We start from the raw sequence: 26,121 nt of genomic DNA, 5'->3' as shown, positions 1-26,121 counted from the left end.
TAACCCAACCCTAACCATAATGGAAAAATTTAAATAAATACATTTTTTTGTATTATTTTTACCTAACTAAAGGGAGTGATAAATGGGGGGTTGATTAACTATTTTTGGCAGGTGCCGGCCAGCAGATCTCGGCAGGCACACTGCGCATGTGCCCATTTTCTTCCCGGAAGACGCCGCACAGGGGGACTTCACGGGGGGTTGACGGGACACCGGAAGAATCTCTCTCCACTCATACGCGATCACAGCAGAGGAGAAATTAAATGGGTAATCAGACGTTTTTTTTTTAGTCGCCGTTATTCCGTTAATAATGGTGATCGCAGCACTGGCGTCGGTAAAAACTGACCTGAATTATGTTCTCTGGGGTCTCTGGGGTCGGAGAAATTCCGACGCTGGGGACGTTACACACTTATTTCTCAGCGCTGTTAAAAAGCGGCACTGAGGCATAAGTACACATAACTGCAGCCGTTAAAAGGCGTATCAGCGGTCGTCAAGGGGTTAATGCGAAGTTACAAAGAGAAAAAGAGTTTGTAGCCAGCTCACCGGTAAATCACCGCAGGTGCACGGAACTCCGCTGCAGGAAGACGATCCAATCATCAGAGAAAAGAAAAAAAAAAGTTGAATTCCAGCTCCTTAAAACATGACGTTTATTGTATCCAAATAAAAAATCCAAATGTCCATGGTGTGCAACCTCCCACCGGTAAGTGCCTGGGATGACAGAGATAAACGGCTACGCGTTTCGATCGGAGTGATCTTTATCAAAGCCATACCTGGATCAGGCAGCTTCTCCTACTTATAAGGAGGCTCACCCAACCAGATCATTCATTTGAGTCACATGGCAATTTGACAGGTCCTTTCATCTAAAATCATTGTTCTATATGTAACAACATAACAAAAATAAAGGATTAAAATCACATTCAGCAATAATGTAACATAACTTCATGGCTTTTATTCAATCCTGTTGGGACACAGGTGTTCAATTGGAAAATCCAATATGCTTCTCGTGTGAGAAGCCGGCGTCTAATGTCACCACCCCGACTAGGGGTATTGACCCGTTCTATGCCCTGAACCTGAAGAGTGACAGTGCTGCGTGCATGGTGCCTAACAAAATGTTTGGATGCTGCTGATATATTCCTGTCATTATTCTGAGTGTTACCTATGTCATATAAGTGTTCCCTAATGCGTGTTTTCAATTTTCTGGATGTACAGCCCACATACGACAGGTTACACTCTATACATTTGATTTTGTATACCACATTGCAAGAATTACAATTGATGTACTGCTTTATATCAAATTTGATAGTTTCATCCGCATTATAAAATGTCTTTTCAATACTGGCGAATTTACATGTGCTACAATTTCGTGTGCCACACCTGAAAAATCCTGGATAATTTAACCAGGTTCTGATGGATTTATTTTTGGAGCAGAACAAGCTAGGGGCTATTTTATTACCAATGGTCGGGGCTCTTCTCGACACCACATTAATGCCAGAATTTAGTATGTTATACAGCTGCGGATCTTCATATAAAATAGGTAAATATCTGTTGACAATATCTCTAATTCTAGCGAACTGCGGGCTATATTGAAAGCATATGTATGGCTTTTGTTCCATTTGTAAATTTCTATGCTTTTGTGCTGTAACTAGTTCTTTACGATCTTTTCCTGCTACTATTTTTTTGGCCCGATTAATTGTCCATTGAGGGTATTGTCGATGTGTTAATTTATTTGCTATTTGCTCGATTTCACCCTTGAGATCTTTTTCTGAACTGCAATTCCTTTTAATCCTGGTGAACTCACCCACCGGAATTGATTTAATTGTATGCCTGCTATGGCTGCTTTTGGCATGCAGTATTGTGTTACCCCTCACTGGCTTGTGATGTGTTCTGGTGACGATATTTGAATCTATTTGCCCCGTGAGCTCCAGATCTAGAAATGATATACTTTTGCTATCTGCCCTATGCGTGAATCTAATATTGTACTCATTCTGATTCAGGTACTCCATGAAGCGCGGTATGGCAGACACATCACCCTCCCATATCATGAGCGTATCATCAATGTATCTGCCATACCACGCCACATATTCCAAATACGGATTGTTCACGGAAAAAACGCACTCCATCTCCCAGAAGGACATAACCAAATTAGCAAGGGAGGGAGAGTATTTCGCACCCATGGCCACTCCAGCTTGCTGCATATAAAATTGATTATCAAATGCAAAAAAATTACTAGTGAGCAAAAAATGTATTACCATCAGCAGATATTCAATCAAATCCTCAGAATACTGACTGAATTTGACAAGGTGATATTGGATCGCTCTGATTGCTAGATCGTGCGGGATGCATGTATATAAAGATATAACGTCGCAGCAGAGCCAGGAATAATTTTTTTGCCATATCTTACCATCAAAAATACGTAATACCTCCTTAGAGTCTTTTATATATCCAGGGGAACGTTTTACAAGTGGCTGGAGGAGAGAGTCTACCCATTGACAGAGTCTTTCATTGCAGGACCCGATTCCAGATACTATGGGTCGCATTGGGGGAATCCCCTCTTTTTTATGTATTTTAGGGACCCCATATATTATAGGAGTGACTGGACATTCAACTATTAGATATTCCATTTGTGTTTTAGTTAATACCCCCAGATCGAATCCCTCCTTGATAATGACATCTCTCTTTTTGATAATTTCTTGTGAGGGATTATTTGTTAGTTTTTTATACGTGATTTGATCAGATAATAGTTCCAGCATTTTTTTCTGATAGTCCACTGTGTCCAATACCACTACCACCCCTCCCTTATCTGACATTTTAATTGTAAGATCTGGCATATTTTGTAGCTCTCTTATAGCGTTACGTTTTTTTATAGATATATTCTTAGGGTTGTATTTATTATTAGTTTTTATTTCCTTGTTTAATTGTCTGAGTTCCCTTTCTATGTTTTCTTGAAATTTGTCCATACACTCAGATCTGGCCTGGATTGGATAATAGTAGGGATTTTTTGTAGTAAAATTCTTGGAAACATGCACCCGGTCACTATCCAGCAATGTATCTGAGCTGAGATCTTGTAGCGCAATTAGTGCTACTTGTTCTTTAAAGTCCATCTGTGAGTACTTATTATCCACCATAGGTGGTGCTACAGATCCTTCCTGACTTAATTCCTCTTCAGTATTTTGCTCCTGATAAAAATGTTTTCTGATGGTCAGGTTGCGGATAAATTTATTAGTGTCCATAATTGTTGCAAATAGGTCAAAATCCTGGTCAGGAACAAAATTTAATCCCAAGGATAAAACTTGGACCTGTTCTGATGATAAACTTCTGGATGACAGGTTAAGTACATTCGTATATTCATTTATCTTTTGTGCAGTTTCTTGTTGCGTGTAGTCATTCCCCCGTCGTTTGTGTTTTCTCCCCCCCCCCGCCTGCTGCGTTTTTTGGCTGGCGGTAGTTATTTCTTGGGGTGTATACTCTGTTTTCATTCAGGGAAATGTCTGACGCACTGGCCTGATTGTCTGATGAGTCAGGGTCTGACCAAGTAAAATATACATGCGATTTTTCTTTGCTCTTAGCGTTTTTTCGTTTATGGCGAGATTGACTATACTTCAGTATCGATTTCGGGGTTTTATTTATATTAGTCCAGTTACCCCAATCATACACTTTATTAGTCGCATAATCGTCAGAGTCTCTAGTAAATTTTCTTTTTTTCTCCGATCCATGATTTGTTCCTCCAAACCCATTATTTTTTCTTTGGTTTGTATCATAAGTGCATCAAACTGTGCACCTGTTTTATAATCATTCAAAAGAAGATTTACTTCATCTATTTCCTGCTGTATATTTTTCAATTTGTCCTCCTCGTGTTTAATAATAAGATTCATCAAATCCTTCGAACATTTGCTTAGAATAGAATTCCACTCCTCCAAGAATTCTGCTGAGTATACGGTTGTGGGTATTTTTCTAATTCGCAGACCTCTTGGGATCATGTTCTTAGCCACATAATTATTCAATGTGGTTTGATCCCACCACACTTTTGTTTCCTGCATCATAAGTGTTTCCAATTTACTCATATTTTCATTCAGAGTGGATATACCCACATCTTCATTTTCATGAGTAGAGAACACCTGAGCAGCTTTACGCAATCTGTCTCTTGTTAAGTCCATAGCCATGCTGATATGTGAATAATGATAAAAGAAAAAAGGCTCTGTATCCCTTGGCAACTAAACCGGTAATAGACAGTACATGTGTCCGCAATAACTTTATCAGGGAGTAGTACCAGGAGCACGGCAATCCAGCATTATAAATAGTAACAAAGAGAAAAAGAGTTTGTAGCCAGCTCACCGGTAAATCACCGCAGGTGCACGGAACTCCGCTGCAGGAAGACGATCCAATCATCAGAGAAAAGAAAAAAAAAAGTTGAATTCCAGCTCCTTAAAACATGACGTTTATTGTATCCAAATAAAAAATCCAAATGTCCATGGTGTGCAACCTCCCACCGGTAAGTGCCTGGGATGACAGAGATAAACGGCTACGCGTTTCGATCGGAGTGATCTTTATCAAAGCCATACCTGGATCAGGCAGCTTCTCCTACTTATAAGGAGGCTCACCCAACCAGATCATTCATTTGAGTCACATGGCAATTTGACAGGTCCTTTCATCTAAAATCATTGTTCTATATGTAACAACATAACAAAAATAAAGGATTAAAATCACATTCAGCAATAATGTAACATAACTTCATGTCTTTTATTCAATCCTGTTGGGACACAGGTGTTCAATTGGAAAATCCAATATGCTTCTCGTGTGAGAAGCCGGCGTCTAATGTCACCACCCCGACTAGGGGTATTAACCCGTTCTATGCCCTGAACCTGAAGAGTGACAGTGCTGCGTGCATGGTGCCTAACAAAATGTTTGGATGCTGCTGATATATTCCTGTCATTATTCTGAGTGTTACCTATGTCATATAAGTGTTCCCTAATGCGTGTTTTCAATTTTCTGGATGTACAGCCCACATACGACAGGTTACACTCTATACATTTGATTTTGTATACCACATTGCAAGAATTACAATTGATGTACTGCTTTATATCAAATTTGATAGTTTCATCCGCATTATAAAATGTCTTTTCAATACTGGCGAATTTACATGTGCTACAATTTCGTGTGCCACACCTGAAAAATCCTGGATAATTTAACCAGGTTCTGATGGATTTATTTTTGGAGCAGAACAAGCTAGGGGCTATTTTATTACCAATGGTCGGGGCTCTTCTCGACACCACATTAATGCCAGAATTTAGTATGTTATACAGCTGCGGATCTTCATATAAAATAGGTAAATATCTGTTGACAATATCTCTAATTCTAGCGAACTGCGGGCTATATTGAAAGCATATGTATGGCTTTTGTTCCATATATGCTTTCAATATAGCCCGCAGTTCGCTAGAATTAGAGATATTGTCAACAGATATTTACCTATTTTATATGAAGATCCGCAGCTGTATAACATACTAAATTCTGGCATTAATGTGGTGTCGAGAAGAGCCCCGACCATTGGTAATAAAATAGCCCCTAGCTTGTTCTGCTCCAAAAATAAATCCATCAGAACCTGGTTAAATTATCCAGGATTTTTCAGGTGTGGCACACGAAATTGTAGCACATGTAAATTCGCCAGTATTGAAAAGACATTTTATAATGCGGATGAAACTATCAAATTTGATATAAAGCAGTACATCAATTGTAATTCTTGCAATGTGGTATACAAAATCAAATGTATAGAGTGTAACCTGTCGTATGTGGGCTGTACATCCAGAAAATTGAAAACACGCATTAGGGAACACTTATATGACATAGGTAACACTCAGAATAATGACAGGAATATATCAGCAGCATCCAAACATTTTGTTAGGCACCATGCACGCAGCACTGTCACTCTTCAGGTTCAGGGCATAGAACGGGTTAATACCCCTAGTCGGGGTGGTGACATTAGACGCCGGCTTCTCACACGAGAAGCATATTGGATTTTCCAATTGAACACCTGTGTCCCAACAGGATTGAATAAAAGACATGAAGTTATGTTACATTATTGCTGAATGTGATTTTAATCCTTTATTTTTGTTATGTTGTTACATATAGAACAATGATTTTAGATGAAAGGACCTGTCAAATTGCCATGTGACTCAAATGAATGATCTGGTTGGGTGAGCCTCCTTATAAGTAGGAGAAGCTGCCTGATCCAGGTATGGCTTTGATAAAGATCACTCCGATCGAAACGCGTAGCCGTTTATCTCTGTCATCCCAGGCACTTACCGGTGGGAGGTTGCACACCATGGACATTTGGATTTTTTATTTGGATACAATAAACGTCATGTTTTAAGGAGCTGGAATTCAACTTTTTTTTTTCTTTTCTCTGATGATTGGATCGTCTTCCTGCAGCGGAGTTCCGTGCACCTGCGGTGATTTACCGGTGAGCTGGCTACAAACTCTTTTTCTCTTTGTTACTATTTATAATGCTGGATTGCCGTGCTCCTGGTACTACTCCCTGATAAAGTTATTGCGGACACATGTACTGTCTATTACCGGTTTAGTTGCCAAGGGATACAGAGCCTTTTTTCTTTTATCATTATTCACATATCAGCATGGCTATGGACTTAACAAGAGACAGATTGCGTAAAGCTGCTCAGGTGTTCTCTACTCATGAAAATGAAGATGTGGGTATATCCACTCTGAATGAAAATATGAGTAAATTGGAAACACTTATGATGCAGGAAACAAAAGTGTGGTGGGATCAAACCACATTGAATAATTATGTGGCTAAGAACATGATCTCAAGAGGTCTGCGAATTAGAAAAATACCCACAACCGTATACTCAGCAGAATTCTTGGAGGAGTGGAATTCTATTCTAAGCAAACGTTCGAAGGATTTGATGAATCTTATTATTAAACACGAGGAGGACAAATTGAAAAATATACAGCAGGAAATAGATGAAGTAAATCTTCTTTTGAATGATTATAAAACAGGTGCACAGTTTGATGCACTTATGATACAAACCAAAGAAAAAATAATGGGTTTGGAGGAACAAATCATGGATCGGAAAAAAAGAAAATTTACTAGAGACTCTGACGATTATGCGACTAATAAAGTGTATGATTGGGGTAACTGGACTAATATAAATAAAACCCCGAGATCGATACTGAAGTATAGTCAATCTCGCCATAAACGAAAAAACGCTAAGAGCAAAGAAAAATCGCATGTATATTTTACTTGGTCAGACCCTGACTCATCAGACAATCAGGCCAGTGCGTCAGACATTTCCCTGAATGAAAACAGAGTATACACCCCAAGAAATAACTACCGCCAGCCAAAAAACGCAGCAGGCGGGGGGGGAGAAAACACAAACGACGGGGGAATGACTACACGCAACAAGAAACTGCACAAAAGATAAATGAATATACGAATGTACTTAACCTGTCATCCAGAAGTTTATCATCAGAACAGGTCCAAGTTTTATCCTTGGGATTAAATTTTGTTCCTGACCAGGATTTTGACCTATTTGCAACAATTATGGACACTAATAAATTTATCCGCAACCTGACCATCAGAAAACATTTTTATCAGGAGCAAAATACTGAAGAGGAATTAAGTCAGGAAGGATCTGTAGCACCACCTATGGTGGATAATGAGTACTCACAGATGGACTTTAAAGAACAAGTAGCACTAATTGCGCTACAAGATCTCAGCTCAGATACATTGCTGGATAGTGACCGGGTGCATGTTTCCAAGAATTTTACTACAAAAAATCCCTACTATTATCCAATCCAGGCCAGATCTGAGTGTATGGACAAATTTCAAGAAAACATAGAAAGGGAACTCAGACAATTAAACAAGGAAATAAAAACTAATAATAAATACAACCCTAAGAATATATCTATAAAAAAACGTAACGCTATAAGAGAGCTACAAAATATGCCAGATCTTACAATTAAAATGTCAGATAAGGGAGGGGTGGTAGTGGTATTGGACACAGTGGACTATCAGAAAAAAATGCTGGAACTATTATCTGATCAAATCACGTATAAAAAACTAACAAATAATCCCTCACAAGAAATTATCAAAAAGAGAGATGTCATTATCAAGGAGGGATTCGATCTGGGGGTATTAACTAAAACACAAATGGAATATCTAATAGTTGAATGTCCAGTCACTCCTATAATATATGGGGTCCCTAAAATACATAAAAAAGAGGGGATTCCCCCAATGCGACCCATAGTATCTGGAATCGGGTCCTGCAATGAAAGACTCTGTCAATGGGTAGACTCTCTCCTCCAGCCACTTGTAAAACGTTCCCCTGGATATATAAAAGACTCTAAGGAGGTATTACGTATTTTTGATGGTAAGATATGGCAAAAAAATTATTCCTGGCTCTGCTGCGACGTTATATCTTTATATACATGCATCCCGCACGATCTAGCAATCAGAGCGATCCAATATCACCTTGTCAAATTCAGTCAGTATTCTGAGGATTTGATTGAATATCTGCTGATGGTAATACATTTTTTGCTCACTAGTAATTTTTTTGCATTTGATAATCAATTTTATATGCAGCAAGCTGGAGTGGCCATGGGTGCGAAATACTCTCCCTCCCTTGCTAATTTGGTAATGTACGTCTGGGAGATGGAGTGCGTTTTTTCCGTGAACAATCCGTATTTGGAATATGTGGCGTGGTATGGCAGATACATTGATGATACGCTCATGATATGGGAGGGTGATGTGTCTGCCATACCGCGCTTCATGGAGTACCTGAATCAGAATGAGTACAATATTAGATTCACGCATAGGGCAGATAGCAAAAGTATATCATTTCTAGATCTGGAGCTCACGGGGCAAATAGATTCAAATATCGTCACCAGAACACATCACAAGCCAGTGAGGGGTAACACAATACTGCATGCCAAAAGCAGCCATAGCAGGCATACAATTAAATCAATTCCGGTGGGTGAGTTCACCAGGATTAAAAGGAATTGCAGTTCAGAAAAAGATCTCAAGGGTGAAATCGAGCAAATAGCAAATAAATTAACACATCGACAATACCCTCAATGGACAATTAATCGGGCCAAAAAAATAGTAGCAGGAAAAGATCGTAAAGAACTAGTTACAGCACAAAAGCATAGAAATTTACAAATGGAACAAAAGCCATACATATGCTTTCAATATAGCCCGCAGTTCGCTAGAATTAGAGATATTGTCAACAGATATTTACCTATTTTATATGAAGATCCGCAGCTGTATAACATACTAAATTCTGGCATTAATGTGGTGTCGAGAAGAGCCCCGACCATTGGTAATAAAATAGCCCCTAGCTTGTTCTGCTCCAAAAATAAATCCATCAGAACCTGGTTAAATTATCCAGGATTTTTCAGGTGTGGCACACGAAATTGTAGCACATGTAAATTCGCCAGTATTGAAAAGACATTTTATAATGCGGATGAAACTATCAAATTTGATATAAAGCAGTACATCAATTGTAATTCTTGCAATGTGGTATACAAAATCAAATGTATAGAGTGTAACCTGTCGTATGTGGGCTGTACATCCAGAAAATTGAAAACACGCATTAGGGAACACTTATATGACATAGGTAACACTCAGAATAATGACAGGAATATATCAGCAGCATCCAAACATTTTGTTAGGCACCATGCACGCAGCACTGTCACTCTTCAGGTTCAGGGCATAGAACGGGTTAATACCCCTAGTCGGGGTGGTGACATTAGACGCCGGCTTCTCACACGAGAAGCATATTGGATTTTCCAATTGAACACCTGTGTCCCAACAGGATTGAATAAAAGACATGAAGTTATGTTACATTATTGCTGAATGTGATTTTAATCCTTTATTTTTGTTATGTTGTTACATATAGAACAATGATTTTAGATGAAAGGACCTGTCAAATTGCCATGTGACTCAAATGAATGATCTGGTTGGGTGAGCCTCCTTATAAGTAGGAGAAGCTGCCTGATCCAGGTATGGCTTTGATAAAGATCACTCCGATCGAAACGCGTAGCCGTTTATCTCTGTCATCCCAGGCACTTACCGGTGGGAGGTTGCACACCATGGACATTTGGATTTTTTATTTGGATACAATAAACGTCATGTTTTAAGGAGCTGGAATTCAACTTTTTTTTTTCTTTTCTCTGTTAATGCGAAGTTGCTCATTCAGCCCATGTGGTTTAGTTGTGTTCATTATGTATATCCATTTAGTTTCTTTCTGTAAGATTTTCTGGTCTCAGTTACCACCACTAACTGGGGAGCTAGCACCTCAATAACACAAATGTAGAATGTGTCTAGCCTTCCTCCATGTATCTCCTTAACAATCGGGGTAATATGTTCATGTCCCCAATATGATCCTTGATCTGTTATCGAAGCACTCCAATGGACAAGTGAAATGGTACCCCTTAAACCCCAGTTCAGAGCCTCTTACCTAACCAAATCAGTTCTCATACTTTGCACTGATTTATATTGCAAGACTTGTTAAAGGGTTTATTGTAACTTGTAGGATCGCTACTTCCAACCGGTGGCACTAGAGTTCAAGTCCTCTTTCTCTCTGAAGATTCAATTTTCATTAAATAAACAAACACCCTCGGTATTACAGTTAGCGAAAGGACGACAATGGTATCCAGTTGTCTCACTCCTGAAAGTATTGGGGGTTCTTACATTCTCCACATCTACATGTCCCCATGGCTTTGTTCTCCAACCAAGTGCCTGTAACTTTCTCATTTGTGTGAAGACTATGCAGCAACTGTTCTTTGACTGACCTACCCTTCCTAAAAGTTATTGCTGGGGAAGGGGGTATAACATCCCTTAAGTTTGGGTCCGCCTTAAGCAAGTTCCAATGTCTAGCCAATAGATTTCTAGTTCCTTGTGATCTGATCATAAGTTTTCATCGCCTGAATAGACTACTTTGTTTCACCCTCTGTATCTCAGGGTCTTCGCAGAAACAGACTGTCACATTTCTTTGCACTCTGGTAGGCCTCCAAGAGCACTGGTAATGGATAACAGCTCTCCAAAAATCTATTCATCAAATCTCGTCCTTGTTCATGATAAACCAAATTAGAGGAGCAGTCTCTCCTCACCCAGTAATACTGCCACTTCCAGGTGCCCTTCTTAAGGTAGCAAGAATGGCTATCCCATCAGAGTAGATTGTTAGTAGACGCAGACTTCTTAAAAAGGTACGGGTCCCCAAGTGTCCCATTTGTTCTTTTTCAATAAGGATATCTAGAAAAGTTATGAAGTCCTGCTTTATTCTCAGATGTAAATCTTATGACATTGGTAGATTGTCAAAATGTGAATGAAATATGCCTAAAATGGGCACCTCCTAATCAAAATACAATTCAGTCATCTATGAAGAGATACCAAAAAAAAAAAGATACGAGGGCTCCGGAGCCGGAGCCAGTGAGGCAACACTGAGGCAACATTACAAAGATGGATCAAATTGAGCACGCTGCTGCACTTAGAGAAGCTAATCGCATATGGATGCGTAACCTGCATCTTAACAAAACAAAAGACGAACGAAATTGTCGAAGAACTGCTGATGCAGCCCGACAAAGGGTGGCCAGAGCAAGAGAAACGAATGAAGCAACTGAATCACGTAGAGCATTTAATGCTGCACGACAATGAGCAACACGCAACGCACAAAGTGATACACATATTTCACAAAAAAGAGAACAAGATAGAATACGTGTGCAAAATGTAAGAGCCACTCGATGACGGCAAGTTACATTTGCCGCTAGAGGACTTTTTAATCAAATTGATGAGACACGTATTGAAGAGCACTATGCTGGCTAACTGACATTTCGATGTCAGTTCTGCCAATCTAAAAATTTCAAAGACGAAATGGCGCAGGACAAAACATTCCCTTCCTGCTGCAAGAGAGGGCAAATCTAATTATATCTGGGGTCATTGTCCTGTTGAAAAATAAATGATGGTCCAACTAAACGCAAACCGGATGGAATAGCATGCCACTGCAAGATGCTGTGGTAGCCATGCTGGTTCAGTATGCCTTCAATTTTGAATAAATCCCCAACAGTGTCACCAGCAAAGCACCATCACACCTCCTCCTCCATGCTTCACGGTGGGAACAAGGCATGTAGTGTCCATTCCTTGTGTTCTTTAGCCCAAACAAGTCTCTTCTGCTTGTTGCCTGTCCTTAGCAGTGGTTTCCTAGCAGCTATTTTACCATGAAGGCCTGCTGCACAAAGTCTCCTCTTAATAGTTGTTGTAGAGACGTGTCTGCTGCTAGAACTCTGTGTGGCATTGACCTGGTCTCTAATCTGAGCTGCTGTTAACCTGCGATTTCTGAGGCTGGTGACTCGGATAAACTTATCCTCAAAAGCAGAGGTGACTCTTGGTCTTCCTTTCCTTGGGCGGTCCTCATGTGAGCCAGTTTCTTTGTAGCGCTTGATGGTTTTTGCAACTGCACTTGGGGACACTTTCAAAGTTTTCCCAATTTTGCAGACTGACTGACCTTCATTTCTTAAAGTAATGATAGCCACTCATTTTTCTTTACTTAGCTGCTTTTTTCTTGCCATAATATAAATTTTAACAGTGTATTCAGTAGGACTATTAGCTATGTATCCATCAGACTTCTGCTCAACACAACTGATGGTCCCAACCCTATTTATAAGGCAAAAAAGTCCACTTATTAAACCTGACAGGGCACACCTGTGAAGTGAAAACCATTTCCGGTGACTACCTCTTGAAGCTCATCAAGAGAACGCCAAGAGTGTGCAAAGCAGTCATCAAAGCAAAAGGTTGTAACTTGGAAGAACCTAGAGAATAAGACATATTTTCAGTTGTTTCACACTTTTTTGTTAAGTATATAATTCCACATGTGTTAATTCATAGTTTTGATGCCTTCAGTGTGAATTTACAATTTTCATAGTCATGAAAATACAGAAAAATTTTTAAATGAGAAGGTGTGCCCAAACTTTTGCTTTGTACTGTAATTTTGGCAGTATTGGATTTGGGAATTTTACATGTTTGATGGAATGCCCCAAATTATTGACCAACACATTTTGGATATTCATTATTACAAAACGGTAGCACCTACCATTCCAAGTTTGGCCTTGGAATTACAACAAATGAGACCACAGTGACAAAAATTAAGCTAACCTCACTTCAAGCAAAAGAGCTTAGGAAGTCATCTGTCCTTATTTGGGATGAAGTAACAATGACTCCCTATTTTAATATCAATGCTTTGGATAATTTGTTCCAAAACATGTGAAAAAAAACATTTGGTGGCAAAGTTTTCATAAACGGTGGTGACTTTTGTCAAACCCTACCAATAGTGGAAGGAGGAAAAAGAGCTCAAATTGTACAGTCCACCATTAAATACTCAAAATCCTGGAATCAGTTTTCACGGTTCCAGTTACAACAGAATATGAGAACGTCTCAGGACGAAGTTGAGTACAACTCATGGTTACTAAAACTTGGCAAGGGAGAGGTGTCAAATGTATATGGTCTACCAGAAGACACAATTGAAATTCCGAATTCTTTTATTGAAGAGGGTGATTTAATTACAGCTATTTTTGGTGACTCAATTGAGATTACCGATGCAACGGTAGAATTGCCAATAAAGCAATTCTTACACCATTGAATGATGATGTTCACGCCTTGAATGACAAAATTCTTAGTCAAGTTCAAGGTGAACACTCAACATATCGCTCTTTGACACAATTGCGGAAGAGGAGGGTGTGATTCTCACAGATTACCCTGTAAAGATTCTTAACTCTCTGAATCCCACTGGGATGCCTCCTCATGAACTAAAGCTGAAACCAGGAGCTGTAATTATGCTCCTGCGTAATCTTAACAGAAAGCGTGGCCTTTGTAATGGCACAAGGCTTTATGTGAAAAGCTTAAAAGCAAACGTTATTCATGCCATTGCTTTAAATGGAAAAGCAAAGGGTCAGTTTTTATTCCAAGAATTGACCTGATTTCCAAAGATAAAAACTTGCCAGTCCAGATGCGACCGCATCAGTTTCCTGCCATATTGGCTTTTGCAATGACCATCAATAAATCTCAGGGACAATCCTTGGATATTGTAGGAATTTATTTGCCTCTCCCAGTGTTTTCACATGGGCTGTTATATGTGGCTTTCTCCAGGGGAAGGAAAAGCCAACAAATGAGGGTGAAAATATTTGAGGAACAGAAGCAAGGTAAACTTATCCTAATGTTGACAAATGGTTTACTGCCAACTGTGTGTACAAAGAAGTCTTCTGTTAAGCTCTTTAACAATTGTAAAAGCCAAAAAATGTTGTTCACAAAAGCGGGAGTAACTCCTAGCCGCGGTCTATGGACCAAACATTGGACATGGGCAGGGCCTTGGGGTCAGATCCCAAGTGCGCTCAACCATGTGAAATAGCTTACGCTCAGGAACATTGAGGATTAGCACTATCGGATAGCTCTACCCGTTCATTTCCTTTAGGAATAGGCCTATGAGATAGCTCTACCCTTTCACTTTCTTCATGGATAGCGCTATTGGATAGCTCTACCTGAACAGTATTAACCACAGAGCTTTTTCATACACAAGGTAGGAGTGGCAGGAGAGGTACACCAGGTATTTATGTTTGCCATTAGTCTGCACATATGCCAGTCTGGTGCATGGGTACACCCCATTGCGAGATCAGTCTGCTGCGCTGTTAAACCCCATTGTGTAGTTCGTAATCACAGCGCACGCTCGAAGGGCGTGCAATCACTCGTATTTCACTATAGAGAATAAGTAATACACGATGTAGGCTATGTTGGAATTATTGCAAGTTTGAATGTTTTCCTTTAGGGATGAAAAGGCATAAATCACTGTAATACCGCATATACTCGAGTATAAGCCGAGATTTTCAGCCCAAATTTTTGGGCTGAAAGTGCCCCTCTCGGCTTATACTCGAGTCACGGTGGGTGGCAAGGTCGGCGGGTGAGGGGGAGAGGGCGCTGAGGCATACTTACCTAGTCCCGACGATCCTGACGCTCCCCCTGCCTGTTACACTGTCTTCGGGTGCTGCAGCTCTTCCCCTCTTCAGTGGTCACGTGGGACCGCTCATTAGAAAAATGAATATGGACTCCACTCCCATAGGGGTGGAGCCGCATATTCATTTCTCTAATCAGCGGTAACGGTGACCGCTGATAGAGGAAGAAGCTGCGGCACCAAAGACCAGCTGTCCGGGAGAAGGAGCGGGATGCCGGGAGCAGGTAAGTATGTCATATTTACCTATCCCCGTTCCACACGCCGGGCGTCGCTCCATCTTCCCGGCGCCGCTCCATCTTCCCGGCGTCTCTCCGCTCTGACTGTGCAGGTCAGAGGGCGCGATGACGCATATAGTGTGCGCGGCGCCCTCTGCCTGATCAGTCAGTGTGGAGAGACGCCGGGACCGGACGCTGGGAGCTGCAAGCAAGAGAGGTGAGTATGGCATTTTTTTTTTATTGCAGCAGCAGCAATGGCACAGCTTTCTATGGTACATCAGTGGGGCAATAATGAACGGTGCAGAGCACTATTTGGCACAGCTATGGGGCAATAATGAACGGTGCAGAGCACTATATGGCACAGCTATGGGACAAAAATGAACGGTGCAGAGCACTATATGGCACAGCTATGGGACAAAAATGAACGGTGCAGAGCACTATATGGCAGAGCTATGGGACAAAAATGAACGGTGCAGAGCACTATATGGCACAGCTATGGGACAAAAATGAACGGTGCAGAGCACTATATGGCACAGCTATGGGGCAATAATGAACGGTGCAGAGCACTATATGGTACAGCTATGGGGCAATAATGAATGGTGCAGAGCACTATATGGCACAACTATGGGGCAAGAATGAACGGTGCAGAGCTCTATATGGCAGAGCTATGGGGCAATAATGAACGGTGCAGAGCACTATATGGCACAGCTATGGGGCAATAATGAATGGTGCAGAGCATTGTATATGGGGCACAGCTTTATATGGAGCATCTATGGGGCAATAATGAACTGTATGGAGCCTTATATGTGGCACATTTTTATATAGAGCATCTTATGGGCCCATCATGAACTGTATGGAGCATTATATGTGGCACATTTTTATATAGAGCATCTTATGGGCCCATCATGAACTGTATGGAGCATTATATGGGGCTCCTGATTCAATATGGATATTCAAAAACACTTAACCTACTGATGTCTCAATTAATTTTACTTTCATTGGTATCTATTTTTATTTTTGACATTAACCGGTAGCTGCTGCATTTTCCACCCTAGGCTTATACTCGAGTCAATAAGTTTTCCCAGTTTTTTGTGGCAAAATTAGGGGGGTCGGCTTATACTCGGGTCGGCTTATACTCGAGTATATACGGTATATTGTTTCACAAGTTACCCATCATGTTATATAACCCTAATCTTAAGAGGTTGAAAATGAGACTGGTGTTGCACTCTCCTCGCTAACCGAAACATTTTTCCAACATTAACGTATAGACAGTGTGAATACAGAAATAACTGACAGACTTTACTCACTGGAGTCTCCTGCAGATTCTCATAGAGATAACGTTGGGTCCTCTTGACGACAGAAGCATCAGATTCAAGAAAAGGAATGGAATACTGCTGCACCTCATTACTGTAAAATACTGCACCCCTGCAAAACAAAGTGCAAACTAGCATCTACACAGAACAACAGTAGAATTACCTAGCATTGCACGAGTCTACTTGGTTTGACCCCTTCACGGCCGTGGGTTTTTCAGTTTCAGTTTTTTGCTCCTTGTCTTCCAGAGTCTTAACTTTTTTATTTTGGCCGTGTGAGAGCTTGCTTTTTTGTGGGATAAGTTGTACTTTTGACCCACAGCACTGGTTTTACCATATCATGTACCGGAAAAAGGGTTAAAAAAAAATCAAAGTGCAGTGAAAATGCAAAAAAAGAGAAATTCCACAATTGTTTTTTTGTGTTTGTTTTTTTCTTACCAAGTTTCACCAAATGCTAAAACTGACCTGCCGCTATGATACTCGAGGCCATTACGAGTTCGCAGGTATCAAACATGTTTAGGTTAAGTTGTGAAAAAAATCTAAACTTTGCCAAAAATAAATGTCGCCATTTGATGAGACCTGCAGCATCTCCATCTTTTGGGATATGGGGCTAGGTCAGGGCTTATTTTTTGCACGCTGAGCTGGTGTTTTTATCAATACCATTTTGGAGTAGCTATGGTCTTTTGATCGCCTGTTATTGCATACCATTGCAATGTTGTGGCAGCCAAAATAAAAGGAATTCTGGAGTCTTGATTTTCTCGTTAAGACGTTTACCGATAGGATTAATTATTTTTCTACATTGATAGATTGCGCATTTCTGAACACGGTGATACCAAATGTGTATTTTTTTAATTGTTTTATTTGGATCATGTGAATGGGGGGCATTTTGAACATACATACTTTTTTTTTTAATTTTACACATGCTTAAATAGTCTCTGTGGGAGACTAAAAGCTGAGATCATCAGATCGCCTGTGCAAAAATGACCACCAACTACCGGCCGCATTCAGGCAATGGTAACCACAGGGATCTCCTGCAGTCCCGGGTTGTCATGTTAACCTTTCGGCCACTCACGGTCTTGTGATACAGGAATCGACGGGCGAGATTAGTGACTTGATACTGGCATAACCGATTGGTGTCGCAGGTCCGGGTCTGGTGCCTCCCATCTTCTTGCGATTCCGACCTCCTGTTGCTTCAACGCTTCTAGCGCAGCATACTTATCTGCCCTGTTGAGGCCAGAGTAAAGTACTGCAATGCGCAGGCGCTGGGAAAGGTCAGATGCCCAGCGCCCGCGCAATGCAGTACTTTCTTCTGCCCTCAACAGGGCAGGTAAGTATGCCCGCGCAGGAGCGCGATGCCAGGCAGACATAAAGCAAGCAGCAGGGCGGCATCGCAAGAAGATGGGAGGACCCGGACCTGCAACACCCATTGGACCGGACCGCCCCCCCAACCATTATAGAATGTTGTAGATGAACTCTGAAAGGCGGTGGCCCTATCTTATATCGGCCAAAACTGCTGACAGGTTCACTTTAAATACACCTTCCCACCTGCTTGGTTTCCATCTATTTACTCTCTTCTCTGGTTGTTTGATGCCAGAACTATCAAAGATGACTTTGTTTGAACAGTCACTCGGTGATGACAATAGTCCCTTTAGTTGTTTATTGATTATGTGTGGTTAAATACTTCTTTTGCTACCAATATAGGTGAAACTGAGGACTAAGAACACTATATGTGTTCGAAACGCGTCCAGTTACTTAAGACATCCCGGTTTGTCAAGCAGCTTATTTTTTAACTTGTCCAATTAAAGACTTTTGATTGTATTTCCTGAGCTGGATACCTTCATTTTCATGCACAAGTACCTGGCGTCAAGCAGAGACGTTTCCGTGATCGGATCAAAATTCTCATGGGCTGTGAGAATACCATCATAAGGGTGAGCAAAATTATTTCCTTTTTTCTACCAATATTAAACCAACATATCTGAGCTGTTATGAACAGAAATTTCACATCTCCAGTGGTGGCACTATGATATTTAACTTCAGATTTACTTTTGTATTCCGTTTTTTGGTGACTATGTTGATAAAGTTGTATCACAAAAGAACAGATACCCGATGTAAAATCTTCCAATGTTCCTGATTTACCCATGTGGCACATTTGGGGCAGATTGGTCCAGACGTTTGGTCGTAAATTACATTTTGCTTTCATGTTCCATGTTTTTGCGAATATCTCGAGAATGCTTATATATTCTGTTATTTTTTTGTCAAGATTATACAGTCCTATAGTGCTGAAACCTATTTCCCCAAAAGCAGAACACAAAAATCAATATGTAATATATGGCCAAAGTGCTGTACCAATCTGACCCAAAATTGCAAAATGGGTAAATCTGATGCTACGGAAAGTTTTATACCAGGTTTCAGCTCTCTAGGACTTACTGTTATTGACCTGGTGTAAAACCTTTGATGTGCCAGATTTATCCATATTGCACATTTGGGGAAGATTTGGTCCTAACTTTATATCTAATTAATATTTGCTTTTGCTTTTGTTTTTTGGCGAATATGTTGACAGTGGTAGGTCCTAGAAAACTGAAACCAAGTGTAAAACCTTTGGAAGCACAAGTATTTACCCATTTGCAAAATTTAGTGCAGATTGATCCATTCATTTGCCCATGCATAAATAACAGACAACAGAGATATATATTGTTAGCAATGGCGCAAATCAATATAAAATTGTATTGGTGCACTTAAAGGGACACTGTCACCTGAATTTGGAGGGAACAATCTTCAGCCATGGAGGCGGGGTTTGGGGGTTTTTGATTCACCCTTTCCTTACCCGCTGGCTGCATGCTGGCTGCAATATTGGATTGAAGTTCATTCTCTGTCCTCCATAGTACACGCCTGCGCTGTGCAAGATTGCCTTGTGCAGGCATGTACTACGGAGGACAGAGAATGAACTTCAATCCAATATTGCAGCCAGCATGCAGCCAGCGGGTAAGGAAAGGGTGAATCAAACACCCAAAAACCCCGCCTCCATGGCTGAAGATTGTTCCCTCCAAATTCAGGTGACAGTGTCCCTTTAAAAAGTGCAACAATATAGTGGAGTTTCAGCAACATGAAGACAGAATTTTTTAAAAAGGTTCTCATAGCACCCTACTTTGTAAATGCCAAAGACCAACAGTTGAGTAATGTTATTCTTACATGAATCTGATGAGCAAATACCTTGCATGCCATTTATCCTGTATAGTATATAAAACCATATCTGGACTGACAAAATACCAATTGTGCAAAACCCCTTCTATGATCAGTGACATTTGAGAGGAGGGGAGGTGGGTGTTGTTTGAAGAGCACAGAGATTATTCATGGGAAAAGACCAATTCATCAGATCTCAAAGCGGACAGGACAGTAGAATACGTCACAGTTTATATTTAGTCAAAAGATCCAATTTATTGGAAAATTAAGAAGCCGAGACTCAGGAGGCCAAATCCTATACATAGGGAGTATGTTTATCGTGAACGGTGGAACTTGCGTTCGATTTCTGTATGTACTTGGCTTTGGACAGTTTTGGGGCCATTTCTTAGAGGTCAATTATATGTAGAGATTATTTCCTGGATATCCCAAGCCTTATACCAGGGGTCTCAAACACGCGGCCCGCCTGCGACCCCTCCGGCTGCTTCATGCGGCCCGCCGGCACATAGACCCCGTAACGATCAAGCTCACTCCAGCAGATGCCGACATCTGCGCTGTAGTGCAGTGTATTGCCACGCAAAGACTGGCTCTCTGCACAGCAATAATAGTGTCAGCCGCCTGCCTATCAGGGGCCTACAGCTGACATCTGCGCATGGCAGTGACGTCATACGCCGCTGCGCCGGGACGCAGATGTCAGCTGCTGGCCTCTGATAGGCCAGCGGCTGACACTAGTAATGCTGTGCCGAGAGCCGGTCTCTGCGCTGCAATACACTGCACTACAACGCGGATGCCAGCGGCTCCTGGACCGGGCTGCGATCATCAAGGAGTTTATGTGCCGGCGGGCAGAAAGGGTGCCGTGAGAAGAAAGGACAGGTGAGAAGAATCTTTTTTTTTTCTTCTCTGTTATGTCTATGTGAAAATGGGGGGGGGGGGGCCTGGATGGGTGACCTGTCTGCAATATATGGTGGAATCGGGATGGGGGACATGTCTGCAATATAAGGGGTGACCTGGATGGGGTACCTGTCTAATATATGGGGGGGACCTGGATGGGGGACATGTCTGCAATAAATGGGGAGGGCCAGGATGGGGGACATGTCTGCAATATATGGGGGGACCTGGATGGGGCACATATCTGCAATATATGGGGGGACCTGGATGGGGCACATGTCTGCAATATATGGGGGAACATGGATGGGGGACATGTGTGCAATATAAGGGGGAACCTGGATGGGGTACCTGTCTAGTATATGTGGGGACCTGGATGGGGGACATGTCTGCAATAAATGGGGGGGACCAGGATGGGGAACATGTCTGCAATATATGGGGGAACCTGGATGGGGCACATGTCTGCAATATATGGGGGAACCTGGATGGGGCACATGTCTGCAATATATGGGGGAACCTGGATGGGGCAAGATACTGCAAGATGGGGACCAGCATGGAGCATTACTACAAGATAGGGACCAGTATGGGGCATTACTACAAGATAGGGACTAGTATGGGGCATTACTACAAGATAGGGACCAGTATGGGGCATTACTACAAGATAGGGACCATTATGGGGCATTACTACAAGATAGGGACCAGCACGGGGCATTACTTCAAGATAGGGACCAGCATGGGGCATTACTACAAGATAGGGACCAGCATGGGGCATTACTACAAAATAGGGACCAGCATGGGGCATTACTACAAGATAGGGACCAGCATGGGGCATTACTACAAGATGGGGACTAGTATGGGGCATTACTACAAGATAGGGACCAGCTTGGGGCATCACTACAAGATAAGGAATTTTGTCATGCAAATAATGCGGCCCTCAAAATTAAATGTTTTTCTGTGTGCGGCCCATATACCCAGCCAAGTTTGAGACACCTGCCTTATTATTTCCCCTGGCCATAGTACTGCCTTGTTACACACGTGGTCAAAGTTGTTGGTACCCCTCATTTAATGACAGAAAAATCCACAATGGTCACAGAAATAACTTGAATCTGACAGAAGTAATAAATAAAAGATCTATGAAAATGAACAAATGAAAGTCAGACATTGCTTTTCAACCATGCTTCCATGGAATTTAAGAAAAAAAATAAAACTCATGAAATAGGCCTGGGCAGAAATGATGGTACCCTTAACTAAATATTTTGTTTCACAACCTTTTGAGGCAATCACTGCAATCAAACGATTCCGGTAACTGTTATTGAGACTTTTGCGCCTCTCGACAGGTATTTGGGCCCACTCCTCAAGAGCAAACAGCTCCAGTTGTCTCTTTTTTAAAGGTTGCCTTTTCCAGATGGCATGTTTCCAAAGATGCTCAATAGGATTTAGGTCAGGGCTCATAGAAGGCCACTTCAGAATAGTCCAATGTTTTCCTCTTAGCCATTCTTGGGTGTTTTTAGCTGTGTGTTTTGGGTCATTATCCTGTTGCAAGATCCATGACCTGCGACTGAGACCAAGCTTTCTGACACTCGGCAGCACATTTCTCTCTAGAATCCCTTGATAGTCTTGAGATTTCATTGTTCCTTGTACAGATTCTAGACACCCTGTGCCAGATGCAGCAGAGCAGCCCCAGAACATAACAGAGCCTCCTCCGTGCTTCACAGTAGAGACAGTGTTCTTTTCTTGATATGCTTAATTTTTCCGTCTGTGAACATAGAGCTGATGTGCCTTGCCAAAAAGTTCTATTTTTGTCTCATCTGTCTATAGGACATTCTCCCAGAAGCTTTGTGGCTTGCCATCATGTAGTTTGGCAAATTCCAGTCTGGCTTTTTAATGATTTTTTCTCAACAATAGTGTCCTCCTTGGTCGTTGCCCATGAAGTCCAATTTGGCTCATACAACGATGGATGGTGCGATCTGACACTGGTGTTCCTTGAGCTTGAAGTTCACCTTTAACCTGGTTAGAAGATTTTCTGGGCTCTTTTGTTATCATTCGTATTATCCATCTCTTTGATTTGTCATCAATTTTCCTCCTGCGGCCATGTCCAGGGAGGTTGGCTACAGTCCCATGGATCTTAAATTTCTGAATAATATGTGCAACTGTAGTCACATGAACATCAAGCTGCTTGGAGATGGTCTTATAACTTTTACTTTTAACATGTTTGTCTATTATTTTCTTTCTAATCTCCTGAGACAACACTTTCCTTCGCTTCCCTTGGTCCATGCTGAGTGTGAAACACACAATGTCACCAGCACAGTGAGTATCTGTAGCCCTATATACAGGCCCAATACTGATTCCAAGATTGTAGACACCTGTGATGCTAGTTAGTGAACATATCTTGATTTAACATGTCCCTTTTGTCACAATATTTTCAGGGGTACCATCATTTCTGTCCAGGCCTATTTCATGAGTTTTATTTTTATTTTTTTAATTCTGTGGAAGCATGGTTGAAAAGCAATGTCCGACTTTAATTTGTTAATTTTCATAGTTCTTTATTTATTATTACTTTTGTCAGATTCAAGTTATTTCTATGACCATTGTGGCTTTTTCTGTAATTAAACAAGGTCGTGTACCAACAATTTTGACCACGTGTGTAACTTTACTCATTCCATGGAACGCTTCCATGGATCCTCGTTGTTAGGGCTAGCGGAACGCACCGAGTAGAAATAGATGTTTATTATAAATGGTGCGTTCGCAGCCCGGGGTCCACCATGCAGGAGGAACCTGCTGCTAGTGAATGGTGGCACTGTTTGGCGGTATAGACTAGTTCTGTTACCTCACAGAGCAGCCGCGAGAGGAAAGCACTGCGCCCTGTTAGCCTCACAGGAGCACAAGCTTACTGCCTAACTGATAGCAGTCAGTGGTTATGCACACACGCAATCTCCTCACCGGAGGTGCCGGTATTCTAGGGGCTTATTTCAACCGGGTCCCTGAATCACGTTCACACAATCTCCTCGCCAGAGGTGCCAGCATTCTAGGGGCTTATTTCAGCCGGGTCCCTGAACACACTGGCGCAAAGCACATATTAAGAGTTGATACTAGCGCATGGCCGTGCAGCCATGCGAGCCTTAAATAGTTGCAGCACGTTTAGGACCTTTCAAAGAAGGACCAATGGAGTGCTGCAGTACCTGAGCATGTGACCCTAGATCTCCACTGAGAGAGCTTGCCCTTGGCATGCTCAGAGTGCAAAGCAGGATTTAGTCCTAGCACCTACAAGGACCTTAGCTGCAGTATCTGATCATGTGACCCTCGATCTCCACTGAGAGATCTTACTCTGGGCATCCTCAGAATGTGAAAAGCAGGAGATAGCCCCAGAAGCGTCCGCTCGCCGCTGCCCTGCACTGACTTCAATTGCAGAAGCAGGAAATGCAGCACTAACTCTTAGCACAGAGTCAGACTGAGCAAGACGCTGGGATCGACATCTCAGCTTAGCAGGTTCCACTGCGGCAGGAGAAGAATGGGAGACCGCAGCAGAGATGGCCTGAGATTCCCCCTGTGCAGAGGCAGGAACTCGACCCCTAACACTCGTGATTCTGAGAATTGTTTTCTCGTGACATATTGTACTTCATGATAGTGGTAAAATTTCTTTGATATGACTTGCGTTTATTTATGAAAAAAATGGACAGTTAGCGAAAATTTAGCAATTTTCCAACTTTGAATTTTCATGCCCTTCAATCACAGAGATAAGTCACATAAAATACTTAATAAGTAAAATTTCCCACATGTCTGTTAGGGCTAGCGGAACGCACCAAATAATTAAATAGATAGAATAAGGTGCGTTCGCAGCCCGGGGTCCACGTGCAGACATGAAACCTGCTGCTAAGTAATGACGGACTACATGCCGGTACAATGAGGATACACACATGGGTTAACTTCATCCTGTATGAAGAAAGCGAACCCTGTTACGTCACAGGGCCGCAGTACTGCACAGAAAGCGCAAGCAAGGAATCACAGAACTCTATCCCAGGACACAGGATTAGAGTTCGTGTAGACCTCTTGCGATCGACACCACAATTGGGGTATCAGAGTAACTAATATGCACAGAAGTGCGTGCTGCGCCACACTGGCGGACGCCACTAACCACCCAGACTTGGGTAAGGTAAGTGCTCTAATAGAGCACGGCGCTGCACTGGCGGTCACAGCAGTTAGACGCTGTTTACGTGTGGCTTTGTGCTGATAGCTCAGCAGGGCGCTAGATAGCAGACATCCACCTTTCGCGAGCAGCCATACACAAGGGAGGGAATGTTTAAAGAACGACTGGCACTCATCACCACACACACGTTTTCAAATGTATATTAGCGCACAACCGTGTGGCCATGTGAACCTTTTATAGCTGCAGCAAGTACAGGACCTTCCCAGAAGGACCGATGGGAGTCTGCCACAGAAGAATACCTTCAGGACCTTCCTAGAGGACCAATGCGATTTGCTGCAGTATCAAAGCATGTGACCCCCGACCTCCAATGGGAGATCGTCCCGTGGGCATGCTCAGAAAGGGAAAAGCTGGACTTTGTCCCAGAAAGACCTGCTCGCCGTTGAACATTGCTGGCTACAAGGACAGAGCCTGGAAGGGCAGTAGTAACCAGTCGTCCAGTATCAGCCTGAGTTAGACACTGGGACCGACGTCTCTGCTGAGCAGACTCCACTGCGGCTGGAGAAGAATGGGAGACCGCGGCGGAGATGGTTCGAGATTTCCCCTGTGCAGAGGCGGGAACTCAACACCTAACAATGTCTACTTTACATCAGCACAATTTTGGAACCAATTTTTTTTTTGTTAGGAAGTTATAAGAGCTAAAATTAAATAGCGATTTCTCATTTTTACAAAACCATTTTTTTTTCTTTTTAGGGACCACATCACATTTGAAGTCACTTTGAGGGGTCTACATGATAGAAAATATCCAGAAGTGACACCATTCTAAAAACTGCACCCTTCAAGGTGCTCAAAACCACATTCAGGAAGTTCTTTAACCCTTCAGGTGCTTCACAGGAATTTTTGGAATGTTTAAAAAAAATGAACATTTAACTTTTTTTCACAAAAAATTTACTTCAGATCCAATTTGTTTTATTTTACCAAGGGTAACAGGAGAAATTGGACCCCAAAAGTTGTTGTGCAATTTGTCCTGAGTTTGCTAATATCCCATATATGCAGGTAAACCACTGTTTGGGCACATGGCAGAGCTCAGAAGGGAAGGAGCGCCGTTTGACTTTTCAATGCAAAATTGGCTGGAATTGAGATCGGACGCCATGTCGCGTTTGGAGAGCCCTTGATGTGCCTAAACAGTGGAAACCCCCCACAAGTGACACCATTTTGGAAAGTAGACCCCCTAAGGAACTTATCTAGATGTGTGGACTTTGAACCCCCAAGTGCTTCACAGAAGTTATAACGTAGAGCCATAAAAATAAAGAATCATATTTTTTTTTTCTTCACAAAAATGTGACCTTTTCGCCTCCAATTTTTTTATTGCCCCAACGATAAAGGGAGAA

General features: G+C 41.9%; 1 protein-coding gene across 1 annotated transcript in view; it reads right to left on the bottom strand.

Annotated features, from left to right (window-relative positions):
• Positions 1–26,121, bottom strand: part of LOC138681636 (saccharopine dehydrogenase-like oxidoreductase) — a 214,710-nt gene that overhangs the window by 58,981 nt on the left and 129,608 nt on the right. The window contains exon 7 of the mRNA XM_069769311.1: positions 16,525–16,642. Coding sequence (XP_069625412.1) covers positions 16,525–16,642 — 118 coding nt within the window. The remainder of the gene's footprint in view (positions 1–16,524; positions 16,643–26,121) is intronic.

The sequence above is a fragment of the Ranitomeya imitator genome, chromosome 5 (genome assembly GCF_032444005.1).
Source record: "Ranitomeya imitator isolate aRanImi1 chromosome 5, aRanImi1.pri, whole genome shotgun sequence".
NCBI lineage: Eukaryota > Metazoa > Chordata > Amphibia > Anura > Dendrobatidae > Ranitomeya > Ranitomeya imitator.
This window is presented reverse-complemented; position numbering and strand designations above follow the sequence as displayed.